The sequence below is a fragment of the Diabrotica undecimpunctata genome, chromosome 7, assembly GCF_040954645.1.
Source record: "Diabrotica undecimpunctata isolate CICGRU chromosome 7, icDiaUnde3, whole genome shotgun sequence".
Lineage (NCBI taxonomy): Eukaryota > Metazoa > Arthropoda > Insecta > Coleoptera > Chrysomelidae > Diabrotica > Diabrotica undecimpunctata.
Genome location: NC_092809.1, coordinates 6,621,693 through 6,635,496, shown reverse-complemented (window position 1 = coordinate 6,635,496; position 13,804 = coordinate 6,621,693). Strand labels below are relative to the sequence as shown.

Sequence of the window (13,804 nt, the reverse complement as noted above, 5' to 3'; positions counted from 1 at the left end):
TACGATAAGAAATAGATCTGTAACGAAAACTAAGGAAAACTTTATATGAAAGCTGTATCAGTAGAAATGAAAAAGTAGAAAAAGTGTAGTAAAATAAGTATACATACAAACTAGAAAACTGTCATAAAAATGTATTGTAATTTAAAGAGAAAGTTGTTATTTATACTTACTCAAACCCATACACAGCACATAACTGTAAATCCCGTACCCCATAGACCATTTAAGCCGACAATAGTTACTGCTTTTCTTATATCCAATCGGAAATAATCCAAAGAATCTGAGCGTTATTATCATTGGCTGAATTATCTCGAACATCAAAATAGAAATCTGCAATTCTTCAACAATCATATTACAGGTGTAAATAAATATTTTTTAAATTTCTATTTCCAAAGTTTAATCTGTTAATACAACAGCCTTGTAGCTATCTGCTGAATCTGACCAATACTTCATTTAATCGTAAATATTTTTCAAAAATCAAAACAAATCCTTCCGATAAATCAAAACAAACATGTCTTAGATGAGTGATTAATATTTCAGAACGTATGTACAGGTGACAACCGTTGATTTGATTGGTGTGGAAAAATCTAGCCCTATAAAAATATTTTTACAACAAACAATCTAGTTAAAGGAATTTATATTTTACGAGTATATCTATGAAAATAATAATTGTATCTGATTAGAAATGTGTTAATTAAATGTTTTTAAATATGATGTTTCATTGTCCTCCAGGCTTGGATAATATGCCGAATCCTAAAGGGTGATTAATAATAAAACAAACATAAAATTTTATAAATAGAACACCCTGTATATTTTCTCATATTTAAATATCTTGCATCATCCATGTTTTTATAATACGCGGTTTGATGTGAAGGATTGAATGATTTTTTTTATTAAGTAAACCGCGTCAACCATGAAAGGTTATTGGCGGGGAAGAGTTGTACATAAAATCAGATGTTTGCTTATAACAACTAATTACAATTTTGAGAACTTAAGTCTATTTTAATATTAGATTGTACAATTTAGTTAGTTTTAGAAACTTAGTCACTTTATCACATTTACTATAGTTCAAAGAACTTTTCAGATCACTTGGTAAATCACTTTCAAGTCGTTCCAGGTGATAGTGTGGGCAACTAACAATAGCATAGCATAGTTTTTGTTGTTCTTTCTTCATTGGGTACTGGTGGGTTAACCTGGTATGTTCTATTCTCAAGCGGTGTTGTATGACTTGATCTCGTCGTTTTTGTGGCATTATCCCTTTTGGTGACAAATTTGGGTTGATGCGTTGTAGTTTGTTGTCGTCAAGTTTTTTCCATCTTTCGAGCCATATTTTTATTAAAAATTCTTTGATGGTATTTTGAATGTCGGAATGAGGAATTTCTAGGAACTCATTATCTGGTCTATTCGTATAGCAGGCTTCTTTAGCTTCCCGATCAGCTTTTTCATTACCTATTTTGCCTATATGAGGGTCCTAGTAACAAAGTCGGCAATCTCCATCATTTTGACTTTTGAGTAAAACGCAAAACAATTATACGGCTGTATTTTAGGTGATATCGAAACAAATATAGTCTAATATATAAGACAATGGCAAATGACAGCAAATGGTGAAGAAGTTTTACCTAAATTATTAACAGTTTTTTTTTAAATTGAAAAAAAAGATGGAGAATGCCGGTTTTGATACTAAGAGGTGTATATTGCCGGTTTTAATACTAAAATTCGGCAAGAACATAATAAAAGTAACATAATAAGTATTTATGTTACCTTGGAGAGTTTTACAGGTAATTTTATTTATGATAGCTCATAAAAATAAAACAGCTTTGTTTTCAGAATAATGTAATTTAAGAAACAAAATATTATATAAATATTATACTAAAATAGAAGGAAGTTCTTCAAAGAACTCACAAGTTGCTTCCTCCATTTTTTCAGTATCTGGAACTGTATCAGCACTTCCTTCCTGAACTGCTAGCTGCTCTAGTTGATTATTATTAAAGATAATATCTTCAAAAAATTTGAGTTCTTCCATGGTTCTCCAAGTATTTCCAAAGTGCTTGGTGAGAAGTTTATCAACATCTTTAAGCTTAAGTGAATTTACTTTTTGCAGACCACTTTCTATAATAACGGGGTCAATCATATAGATCGTACAACCTTTCTTTAAAACACTTTTAAATGTTTGCAAATCAGTTCTGTAATTAATTTCTCCTCTAATGGTAATATTTCCAGTTTTGCATTTTCTTAGGAAAAAGCGCTTTGTATTTTTAAAAGAAAAATGCCATGTACCGGTGGGTCTAAAAACACTTGAGATTGTTTCTTTCCAATTAAACACTTTGCAATTTTGCCCTAAGTGAGTAAGTGTAGCTATTTTTGAAAACAATTCCAAATACGTTTTTGGGTGCGATATAACTTCCAGTTTTTTAATATCTTTCTCAATATTACCAAAGACCCTATCAGCTGGCAAGAAAGAATGGCCTACCACCGGAAAAATTACCTCGATGTTTTGTACATGTGTTGGTGCTCTTGATTAAAGCCATTTGCAACACATTCCAATTAGCGTAGTGTTCTTATTTTGGCCACTGCAGCCATCTGCCATTAGTCTAATGGTGGTTACTTCAGAGTGAAAGTCAATTTTGTTAAGCCTGTCAAAAACGGCGGAAGAAATTTCGTTGGAACCTTTTCCAAATTCGTCCTCTGTCCAATAATACGAAAATACATTTTTTTCAGTAAGCTTTGATTGAGAGGTTCCCTGGACTATGGTAAAATTATATAAATACAGTTGCCTAGAGTAGTAGGCACTTTGGTCGGGGACCTTAGAAAGTACAAGGTTTTTTTGACAATCAAAAGATAGTGTTATCAAATCATCTCGTGACTCTTTGAGCAACTCAAAAAATGCATTAGCCCTTAGCTTATGAATTTTTCTTTCAACAATCAATTTTTTCTTCTCTTCTTCATCCATAGATCTTTTAATTTTTTCTGCAAACTCAATGCATAGGGAACACATATCCGTACGGGGAGTAGTAAAGCTAAGGTTGTACTTAGTATTAAAAATCATTCTAAAGTATGATGGTTTTACTCTCTCCTCTGGAGAACACTGATTAATATACATTTGGAACATCTTTTGTATTGACAAATCAGAAGAAAGGTAGCGCATACGTGTGAAAGAACGACAATAATGCGATTCAATACTTTTAAAAGTATTAATAAATTTTTGAACTGATTCTTGTTTTCCTTTAAAATTTGAAGTTTTTCTGTCACCGCCTCTTTTTTCCTTTGGTGCTTCTCCTGTTTTTAAAAATGATTTCATAATGTAGGTGAGGCGATGTTTCGTAATATTTAGTATGTTTAAAAAAGCTTTCTGGCACACTGGAATATTTTGCTTTATTACACTATTCCGTACAAAGCATTTCACAGACGTTGTTTTTGCTTCATGTCTAGAGTTTTTTGGACGGTGACGTTTAGGTAGTTGAACTGTACAAAATTTTAGAATAAAGGAATCTTGACTAAGCTTGTCCTTAACTGCGTAAAACGCATCATGAAAACACTTGATATCTCTCATTGTTAGAGAAGAACATTGATAGGCCTTCCTTTTGTGGCCGCAAGTAGGGAATTGTGGTAACTGTGATGAAAAGTACCTGAAAAGATAACATATTTCAAAAAACTAATTATAATACTGACCTTATAAAATTAACAGTAGCTTGAACAAATCATTTGTTTTTTTTATTAGTTTTTTATAATATGTAAAATAGTTTTAATAATAAAATAAATCAAAAAATTATATGAATAAAATCTGAATACGGATGACATGTGCTCTTAAACCTAACCTTTCGAGTAAAAACTACAACTAAATTTTAAAGAACGTACCTCATTTTTTTCCGCACATTTTGCTGCCATGTGGACGGATTGCGAATTCGTTTGCGAGCTTTGTTGTTTTCAACAGGAGTTGTAATAGTTTCCATTTTAAAAAAGTAACAAAATAAAAAACAAACAGCTTGGCACCTTTGTTAAAAAGAAACTACGAGAAATTATAACGACAGCGACTCCAGACGACTCCTAGTGGTATATCACATGGTCACTACGAGGATTCTCATTGGTCAAACAGGACATTGCCGACTTTGATTCTAAACCGTTCATGGAGATTGCCGTGTTTGATTCTTAGGCTAAATTTATATGCTATTTTATAGGCGGATAATGCCGTTTTTGATTCTTATTCTCTTTATTTATGTATAGTGTTTTAAAATACGAACAATTTGGTGTAACTAACTCAATTTTGGTAAAAAGTGGAGATTGCCGACTTTGATACTAGGACCCTCATATGAGATGGAATCCAAACAAATTCTACCCTTTTATTCTTACTGTAAAGTTCTTCTAGATCAATTTTAATTTGGCATAGTATTGGGTGGTCTGGGTAATCTTAATATTCCTTGTACTGCGCTTAAAGAATCTGTGAAAATGCCTGCTTCCAATTTGGGCTGGTTTAATATATGTTGTAGGGCTTTAGATATGGCATACAATTCGGCAGAATATATGGAGTACTCCTCAGGTAGCTGGAACTGATGTTTAATTGTTTCGTCAACGAAAGCTGCGCCTACCGTTTCCATTTCAGTTTTTGACGCATAAAGGATATAGGATTTAGTAGAAGATTTGTATTATATTTGGGGAGTTTTATGGTCCAAGGAGGAGGGTAGTTTATTTCATTGGAAATAACTTTCGGAAAATTGAAACCTGTGATTCTTTTACTAAATGATGCAGAAAGAAGGGGTTTTTGTTCAAAAATTAAATGAAAACTGTCAGACAATGTGTAGGAGGAAGCAGGGTTATTAAAGTTTGCTCCAATTTTAGCGGAATATTGTAGGCTTCATCTGTATCTTGTGTACTAATTGAAAGAGGTGGTTCATCAGCTTCTACATACAGACTTTCTACTGGACTGGTCTTGTAGGCTTCAGATTGAATTATTTATTTATTTAACTACACTACAAATAAAAATATTGTTTGTAGCAAGTGAAAAATACATAGTATATAAAAAAAAACATAAAAAATAAGAGTACAAATTAACAAAAAATGATTTATGGCAAAGTCACAGTAAGCAGTTCAGTGGATGATCTGCAATTAGTCATATATTCTTCTGATCAGTAAAAGCAATGTTTCATAGATTTTTTATAACTTTTTCGAAACTATTATAGCTTAGGTGTTTAATATTTTTTTTGGAAACACGTAATCTACAGCGATTTGTTTGTAAGTGATAGTTTCGCATATTGGGAACGTTTATATCAGATTGCTTTATTAAAGGGACCCGTTTTCTGTGAATTTCAGTCAGAACTTTAAACATCAACAAAGTAGGTAGCGGCATAATTTTGAGTTTGATAAATAAAGGTTGACAATGTTCTAGATAACTAACCCCTGCTTAAATTTTGAGAGCTTTTATTTGCGTTCTGTAAATTTGAAGTGCATTGGTTAAATTGCTCCATATGATTAATCCATAAATTGCTAGTTGGAGAATAACAAATATTGAACTTGATACTTTTTTATTTAGTTGTGAGATATGAGCCGACCAGTTCGGAGGTCGGTAATCATCATATAGCTATTCGGACTTTTGAGACAGCTGCTCTGAAAAGTTCGTTTGAGATACATCCTTACCACCCTCTCAGGTTGCACAGTCATGACATTCTACGCCTCCCTATGCTTCTCTTTCCTTGGATCTTTCCCAAGTTGTATTTCTCTCCACGTGTAATATGTCCGAGATATTTCAATTTTCTTGTTTTAATTGTATTTAAAATTTCTATTTCTTTATTCATCCTACTCAGAACCTCTTTGTTTGTGACGTGATCTGTCCAGGATATTTTCAGAATTCTTCTATATACCCACAGCTCGAATGATTTCAGTTTTTTCATTGTTGTCGCATTCAAGGTTCAAGATTCCATTCCATAAAACAAAGTCGAAAAAACATAACACCTCGCCAACCTAACTCTTAGTTTCAATTTTAAATCCCTTCCATTCCCTTCCCTTCCATTTTGTTGAAATTTGCTCTAGACTTTTCTATTCTGATTTTGATCTCCTGTTATCATTTGTGGAGGTAATCATTCTTCCTAGATATGCATATTTGTTCACTTGTTCGACGTTGGTTCCGTTTATTAGAAGATTCTCGTTATTTCTTTGAGTTTTCGATATTCTCATAAATTTCGTCTTCTTAGCGTTCATTGTTAGACCATATTTTTTTCCATACTCCGCTATTCTGGTCACCAGTCTCTGAAGATCTTCAATATTTTCAGCTAAGATCACAGTATCGTCCGCATATACAGCGATTAGTGCCTTAAGAACCGGCAAAATAACGCAAAAGATAGAAAACATAACACGTTGTGAAATAAAAAGAGATGAAAGTAGTAGAGGTGGGAAATTATCGATAGAAACCTCTAATTTACATTAAATTACATTAGGACTAATGATAGTTTCCCACCTTTAGACGTTAGCTTATTAGCTAGTTGATTTCAGTCATAATATTACAAGTATGACGTCGAATATTTACATTTTTTAAATGTCGCATAAAGTAAAAACTGATTGAAGGCAATAAAGCAAATGTAAGTAAACAGTTTAATTAGTAGTAATTTGTAGTCTCAAATCATAGTTTATTATTGATCAATACTTTAATTTTGGATAAAAAAATACTCCTACTTAAACTGTTTTTACTTACATTACGTGATACTGATACGTATTACTATGACTGAAGTCAACAAGCTCATAAGCTAACGTCTAAAGGTGGGAAATTTTCGATAATTCTAATGTAATGTAAAGTAAATTATAGGTTAATATCGATAATTTCTCACCTCTACTACTTTCATCTCTTTTTATTTCACAACGTATTATGTTTTCTATCTTTTGCGTTATTTTGCCGGTTCTTAACGCACTCATCCCTGTATAATGTTGTTAATGGGAACTCCATTTACCTTTATTCCAGCTGTTTCACGCTCAAGAGCTTTTTCCAAAATATCTACGGAGTAGGCATTAAAAAGAATTGGCGACAATACGCATCCCTGTCTGACTCCACGTCTAATTTCAATTTGCTGTTCGTTAACAAGTATTTTTGCTCACTGTTTATAGTATAAATTTGATGACCGTGAGGTCGTTGTAGTCAATCTTCTTTGATTTCAGGAAATTTAATAATTGTTCATGTCGTACTTTATCGAATGCTTAAAGAACATCATAAATTAACATGCTTTAACATCAGAAAGAGTTTAATTATGGTTTATTTTAAATTAAAACGCAAAATAATAAAATTGAATAAAATAAATCAGTCAACATAACCTCAAAATGTGACGTATTTGATTTTAATTAAATACTTAAGTTAATAATAGCATTCGAATAACCGGCTTGTAACGAGTCCGTCACTTCAATAATTCTTTAATCACTTTTAAATAAATTTTTAAAATCCATTTTCCAATTTTTAATTTCTAAGTTGGTATTAAACAGCGACTCCAAGCGGCAATTTTGGCAAGTTTTTTTGGGGAAGAAGAAGTTACAAGAAGTTTTGGTTTGTTTTTTTTTGAGTGTCCCGTTTGGTTTGTTGCCACTCTGAACCGCTTACTATAGGAGTCAAGGGGAAGAACTCTTTATTTTGTTTTTCTATGGGATACTTTTTTTTAAGAAGAAGGGTTAAGTTATTACCTAGTCGGAGTTACATCTGGTTCCAGGGTTGTTCCTTCTCTGTCTTAGCTGTTCTCTCAGAGGTCCAGATCTTACATTACTATTCCCGGACAACTTCAAGAAACCAGCCTGAAGTATCTTCCTCATTTAGAGTTTGGAACATTGTAAATACGTATTAAGTTTATTCATTAATTCTAATTTTTTTATAATATCTTTTTTTTTATTTCAAATCGTACTATTTACCCCAATAATAAAAACCCGTCAATTCGTAAATTTTTTTAAAATCATTACAGAATAATTTTTATGGAGTAAGTGTCAACTTGGCAATGGAGAAAAAATTTGAAGCCTTCGAGATGTGGCTGTACAGGCGAATTCTAAGGATATCATGGACAGACAAGATAACCAACGAGACCGTATTACGAAGAGTGGGCAAAGAAAGAGAGGTGATGTATACCATTAAAAGGAGAAAGTTGGAATATCTCGGACATATAATGAGAAACAGCACTAAATACAGATTACTGAAGGTAATCCTACAGGGTAAAGTATTCGGAAAGCGAGGAATTGGGAGAAGGAGAATATCATGGTTGAAGAACCTGAGGAAATGGTTCTCCACAACAACAACGAATCTATTTAAAGCATCAGTCAATAAAATAATTATAGCCAGAATGATTGCCAATATTCGGAACGAATAGGCACTGAAAGAAGAAGAAGTGTCAACTACCAAGTTGAGGTTTTAAATCCACCCTATCAACTCTGTTGTACGGTTTTATGTGTACACATTTAATCAGAGAGTTCGTTATTGATATTTTATTATTATATATTTAAACCTTGGACATCTATCCCGTCAGGATACTGTCCTTATTACTTTATTAGGACATTTAATTGAAAGCCGAAGTACAGAGTTACATCCCTAGTAGGCAAGTAAATCACCTTTTTAGGTAGAGTCATTAAATTTTTCTTATATTTTATTATTTGTAAATTCAGATCATTAGGGATCAATTGTGTATAACCAGGGATTTTATTTTGTATATAAGTAACTAGGTTAACTGTACATAAATGGTGGAGGGTAGCTATAAAGAATTAGACTGTATATATTTGGTTAGGTATTAAATTTGTGGTGAAGACTAAATATTTCAATTAATACCTGTTTTCCTTTTTATTTTAGCAAACTGCTTTACAAGATACCTAGGAAGTATTTGTTAATACTTTTCTGACGCCTAATTACATCTTTGAGCAACTTCTATAGTCTATTACTTTCATTTACATTATTCATATATATTTTTTTATTACCTTGTCATTTATTTTCACATTTTACGGTCTCTATAAGGCATGCAAATTGGCCGAATCCTCTTTTGAGTGTCTAGTAGTCACTCTCCGACTCCTTCTGCCAGAAAGCCTTAATTTATTTGTTTTTTTTTGTTACATTGGCGCTCTGTTGTAATTTGTTACATTAGCCCAAAGACTTTTAATACATTCACACCTACAATATTTTTGTTTTGTTATATATTTGTTTTATTGTTATTTTTGTTATATTTTTGTTTAGTTATGGTCATAAATTTGAATGACAGAGCTTGTTTTGTTTATCTAATCCATTCAATAGTAAAAAACAGAAAAATCTAAATATATTTTATTTACTACTAAAATATACAGAATATTACTGTGTAGTATTATTAAACTGGAATAATATTACTAAGTATGTGGTAACAGCTCCAGCAATCTGAAAAAAATAAAGACTTGACTTGAACAAAATAAAAAATACAATACTTAACTTTATGCAATGTATATATATATATATATATATATATATATATATATATATATATATATATATATATATAATATATATATATAGAAAGGTATAGATTTAAATTATGGATTAATTCTTCAGACCTTCCGTGTATAAATTGGTATATATAGACTGTTATAGCCTACGTCTTCAGACAGTCGGGCAGATACAAACTCCCACGCGGAGAGCCAGCGAATTGTCCAGCTATTTCCCACTTCTTGAGTGGTAAGCTGTAAAAAGCGCTAACTAGTTTGATGGCCTTAAACGAAAATAATGTACCACTACCGCTTTCTGTCTTTTTGAGCTGTACAAAATTTTTAAAAGATTTACAGATATCAGCAAGTACTTAACATAAAGTTTTACATTTATGTGCACTACTATTGCACTGCTTCAATAGTGATCAGTGTTGTAGTGTCTGGGGGCTCGGGAGACCGAGACCTCGAAAGCCTTGAAGAAGATGTCAAAAATGATGTCGAATGCTCAGTGATAATTAACGTGGTTCAACCCGGAAGACTGTTGAGTTTAATATTAATTCTTGTAATAGTATTATTCTTAGCTTTAGGCTTAATAATACTAACCGCGGAAATCTTTCGGAACATATTTATATATGTCTATGCATGTCCCTCCGCTAATAACCCTTAGTGGATGATGCGGGTATATCTGTGCAAATAAAAAATGAGTTAAGGCTAACCCTGTGACCCCTTATACCTTGCTTGCATATCGTCCTGAACTTATGTCTGCACAGTGGATATATAAGGGTCGTTTATGTCGGGCAATTTTTGAAATCAAATAAATATCTTGAAAACTACTATACCTACATAATTCCATACATCCTTTATATTCTTTGTTCGTTGGTATAGCTTTTTAGTTTATTGTTATTGTTTATATGTATTTGCGAGGTACAAATCCTTTTCCTTACCAAAGCCTTGCTACTACTTTTAACCTTTTAACCATACTATACTACAAATATTCTTTATACATCCATCTATACCCCATCCATATACATCCATCTACAACCATACTATACTTCATCCATCTCTGTTTAAATTTACTGTCATATTAAATCATACTATAATTTTTTTATTATTAAAATTACTTTTTTAATATCAGGTATCATTAACATTTCTAGTCAGTAATAATACTGGTACATAAAAATCACCAAATAAATCTTAAATTTTATCATGGTCCAGTTACCAGTCAACTTTATCCAGGTTTCAGTCTCCACAAACGCGACCAATAAAAAATAATTTACATTATTATATCTTAATCAATAAGACTTACTGAAGTTAATAATGAACGATTAATTTTAAAGAATCCACAAGACGAAAAACTTAATTTGCAGTAACTTAGTTGTAACGATAGTATGGTCAGCTGAAAAAAAAAGAAAACATTAAATCTCGAATTTGTAATTTTGTATTGAAATTAGTTTCGATATTTTAATATAGGCTTCAGGAAAATTCAGCTAACTTCGAGGAGTAAACAAGGAGACAATATTTCACCAAAATTGTTCACTGCAGCTCTAGAGTGAATAACAAGATGATCAATGGCGAGATATTGGTATCAAGATTAAGATTAAATCATATAAAATCCACAAGAACAATGAAATTCCTGTATTTGGCTATATGCCATGAATTACAAAAGTTTTTTATAAAAATCCTTAATTTTTTTTAAACCCGTCTTTCTATTCGAATTGCCGAATATAGGCCTCTCCTAATTCTCGCCATTCATCTCTATTGTTTGTAAGACGTTTTCCCATTGACCCCGCAGTTCTTTTAATATCGTTGCTCCAGCGCATTTGCGGTCTTCCTCGTGGTCTTTTGGCTTCATATGGCCTCCAATTCCCGATTTCTTTATTCCATCGGCCATCCTTAAGACGTTCGTTATGTCCAGCCCATTTCCATTTCAGTTTAGCTGCCTCTTCGACTTCGACAGCATCTTCTACTTTTGTTCTATTACGAATGTCTTCATTGGTTTTATGGTCTTTGAGTGAGATACCCAGCATCTGTCGTTCCATAGCTCTCTGAGTTTTTCTGATCTTCTCCATGTTTATTTCAGTGAATGTTCAGGTTTTAGCTCCATATGTAAGTACAGGTAGGATACAGGAATTAAACCCTTTGATTCGCAGTCTTTGAGGTATATTTTCATTTTTAAGTACGTATGATAATCTTCCGAATGCTGCCCATCCATCCCATTTTTACACGTCTGCTTATTTCAATAGTCTGATTTTTCTTGCTTACCTTGACATTTTGACCCAGATATGTATATTCATCTATCTGTTCTATCTATGTTCCTTCGATGTTTACCATAGGTTTGTCATCTTTGTTTGACATTAGTTTAATTTTGCTGAAATTCATTTTCAGTCCTTTTTTTAGGGATTCTGTATGTAGCTCGTCAATCATCGTATTCAGTGCAGTCCATGTGTCGGCTCATCATCAGCGTATCTAAGATGGTTCAAGTATCTTCCGTTAATAGGGATTCTCTTATTTTCACTGTCTATTGACTTAAAGATATCTTCTAGGGCAACTGTAAATAATTTTGGAGATATTGTGTCTGCTTGTCTTTCTCCTCGGTTGATTTTTACTAGTCTTATTTCGATTCCATTTCATTAAAAGGTAAAAAATTAAAAAAAATAAAAAAAATTAAAAAAAAAAAAAATAAAAATAAAAAAAAAAAATAAAAAAAAAAATAAAAAAAAAAAATGTTCTGTAATGTAGCCCTTTTGGGCTACATTACAGAACATTTTCGGAATAAAAAGTCAATTATCAGTGTAATATTACCAGTTATATATGAGCTACCATCTAGAATCCATTTAGACAAATTCTGAGGGTCAGTAACAAGACCTATTGGGAGTCTTACGTTGCCATGTAGGATATATGTTAAAAACTTTAACATCACAACATAATTTTAACAATACTGTCAAAGACAATGAATTTTGTAACTTTTTACGAGTTTTTATTCAGATATTTAGTGGCTTGACTCATAATTATCAGGTAATATTATATCGATGATGGACTTTTTAGTCCGAAAACGTTCCGTGATGTAGCCCGAAAGGGTATTTTTACTTATATACCTTTTATAAAGATTTTCTAAATAATACTTCTGCAAAAATTATATGGTTTGCAAATGGCATTTTATTTAACGCATAAAATATGGTTCTGAAGCTATTTTCTTGTGGCATTTTAAAGTAATTACTATTTAAATGGGAATAAGCCACTAATGTTTGTATTTTGAGAACGATTTCCGAAGTGGAAATTGAAACGTCAATAAACGTACTTTAACCTTTAATTGTGGCTTATTCCCATTTAAATAGTAATTAACGCATAAAACTTACACGACACAATTTTTATGATACACTCGCTCAAAACTCTGTGTAAAAGAGCGGGATTAAAGATAAACTTTGAGAAAACTAAATTCTTAGCAATAACACGATACAACAAACAGATAGTTACAATAATCTGGGACACAACTAGTCATGGAACGTGCACTGTTGGGCGTGAGCTTTCGAGAACATAACAAACCAACAAAACAGGCGTTCAAGACTGGACAGAGCACTTAGTAAAAACACCAGATGGCGGTGCAAAAGACGAATCCTGGAATGAAGAACCAGAAACCACAAAAAAATTTAGGGAAGCCAACCAACTAGGTAGGCAGACCACGTGAAAAGATAGCAGGAAACAGATGATGATGATATTTACAAACATAGCAGGATTGACAACATGACGGCGCTAGTATGAGTTTTAGAGTATTTAATATCTGTTAAAACTTACAGCTTTTTTAACCTCCTCATCGGCTTCAAATGTAAGTAGTTCGCATATCAAATTGGCAGTCTTTTTATGCTAAAAAATAAAACATTATATTTTTCTCATGTAACGTTGTTACCACGTTCATATATCTAGCAAAAAAAATATCTAACAAATGTCTACGTTTCTAGAACTTATCACGACATAAGTCAAACAATATGTTAGCTAAAGATCTCTCTCTACAAGAGAGGTAACTAATTTATATGAATTATTAAATTAGAAAAGTTGCTTTGCTCACAAAAAGGTTGGTATGGTGGAAACACCACGGGAAAGGTAAGCAACTTCTATTTCGATAATTCATAAAAAAATATATAAAAATACTTTCAATACTTGTAATTTCAATTACTAACAGCATTAGTGAGCATTCTTCTTCTTGTCGTCTCCTGTAAGAAGGTGGGCAACTTCACTTTCGATGCCTCTGCTCTAAACAGCTCTAAACTTCAGCAGCAGTGCAGTTTAACCAGGAGATACGTCTCCTTTAATTGAAGCAAGTTATAACGCTCATCCCTACATTTACCTAAATCATTTTAAGTGATCTGAATTTTTATATTTTTACACAAAGTAGATAAAGAGAACACTATCCAACTGAACT

At 32.2% G+C, this 13,804-nt stretch overlaps 1 protein-coding gene across 1 annotated transcript in view; it reads right to left on the bottom strand.

The window, feature by feature from the left end:
* Positions 1–994: 994 nt before the first annotated feature.
* LOC140446263 (gustatory receptor for sugar taste 43a-like) overlaps positions 995–13,804 on the bottom strand; it is a 52,337-nt gene continuing 39,527 nt past the window's right edge. Inside the window, exons 7-10 of the mRNA XM_072538801.1 lie at positions 13,180–13,248; positions 10,694–10,783; positions 1,900–2,146; positions 995–1,446 (exon numbers count right to left, since the gene is read on the bottom strand). Of these exons, the coding sequence (XP_072394902.1) occupies positions 995–1,446; positions 1,900–2,146; positions 10,694–10,783; positions 13,180–13,248 (858 nt within the window). The remainder of the gene's footprint in view (positions 1,447–1,899; positions 2,147–10,693; positions 10,784–13,179; positions 13,249–13,804) is intronic.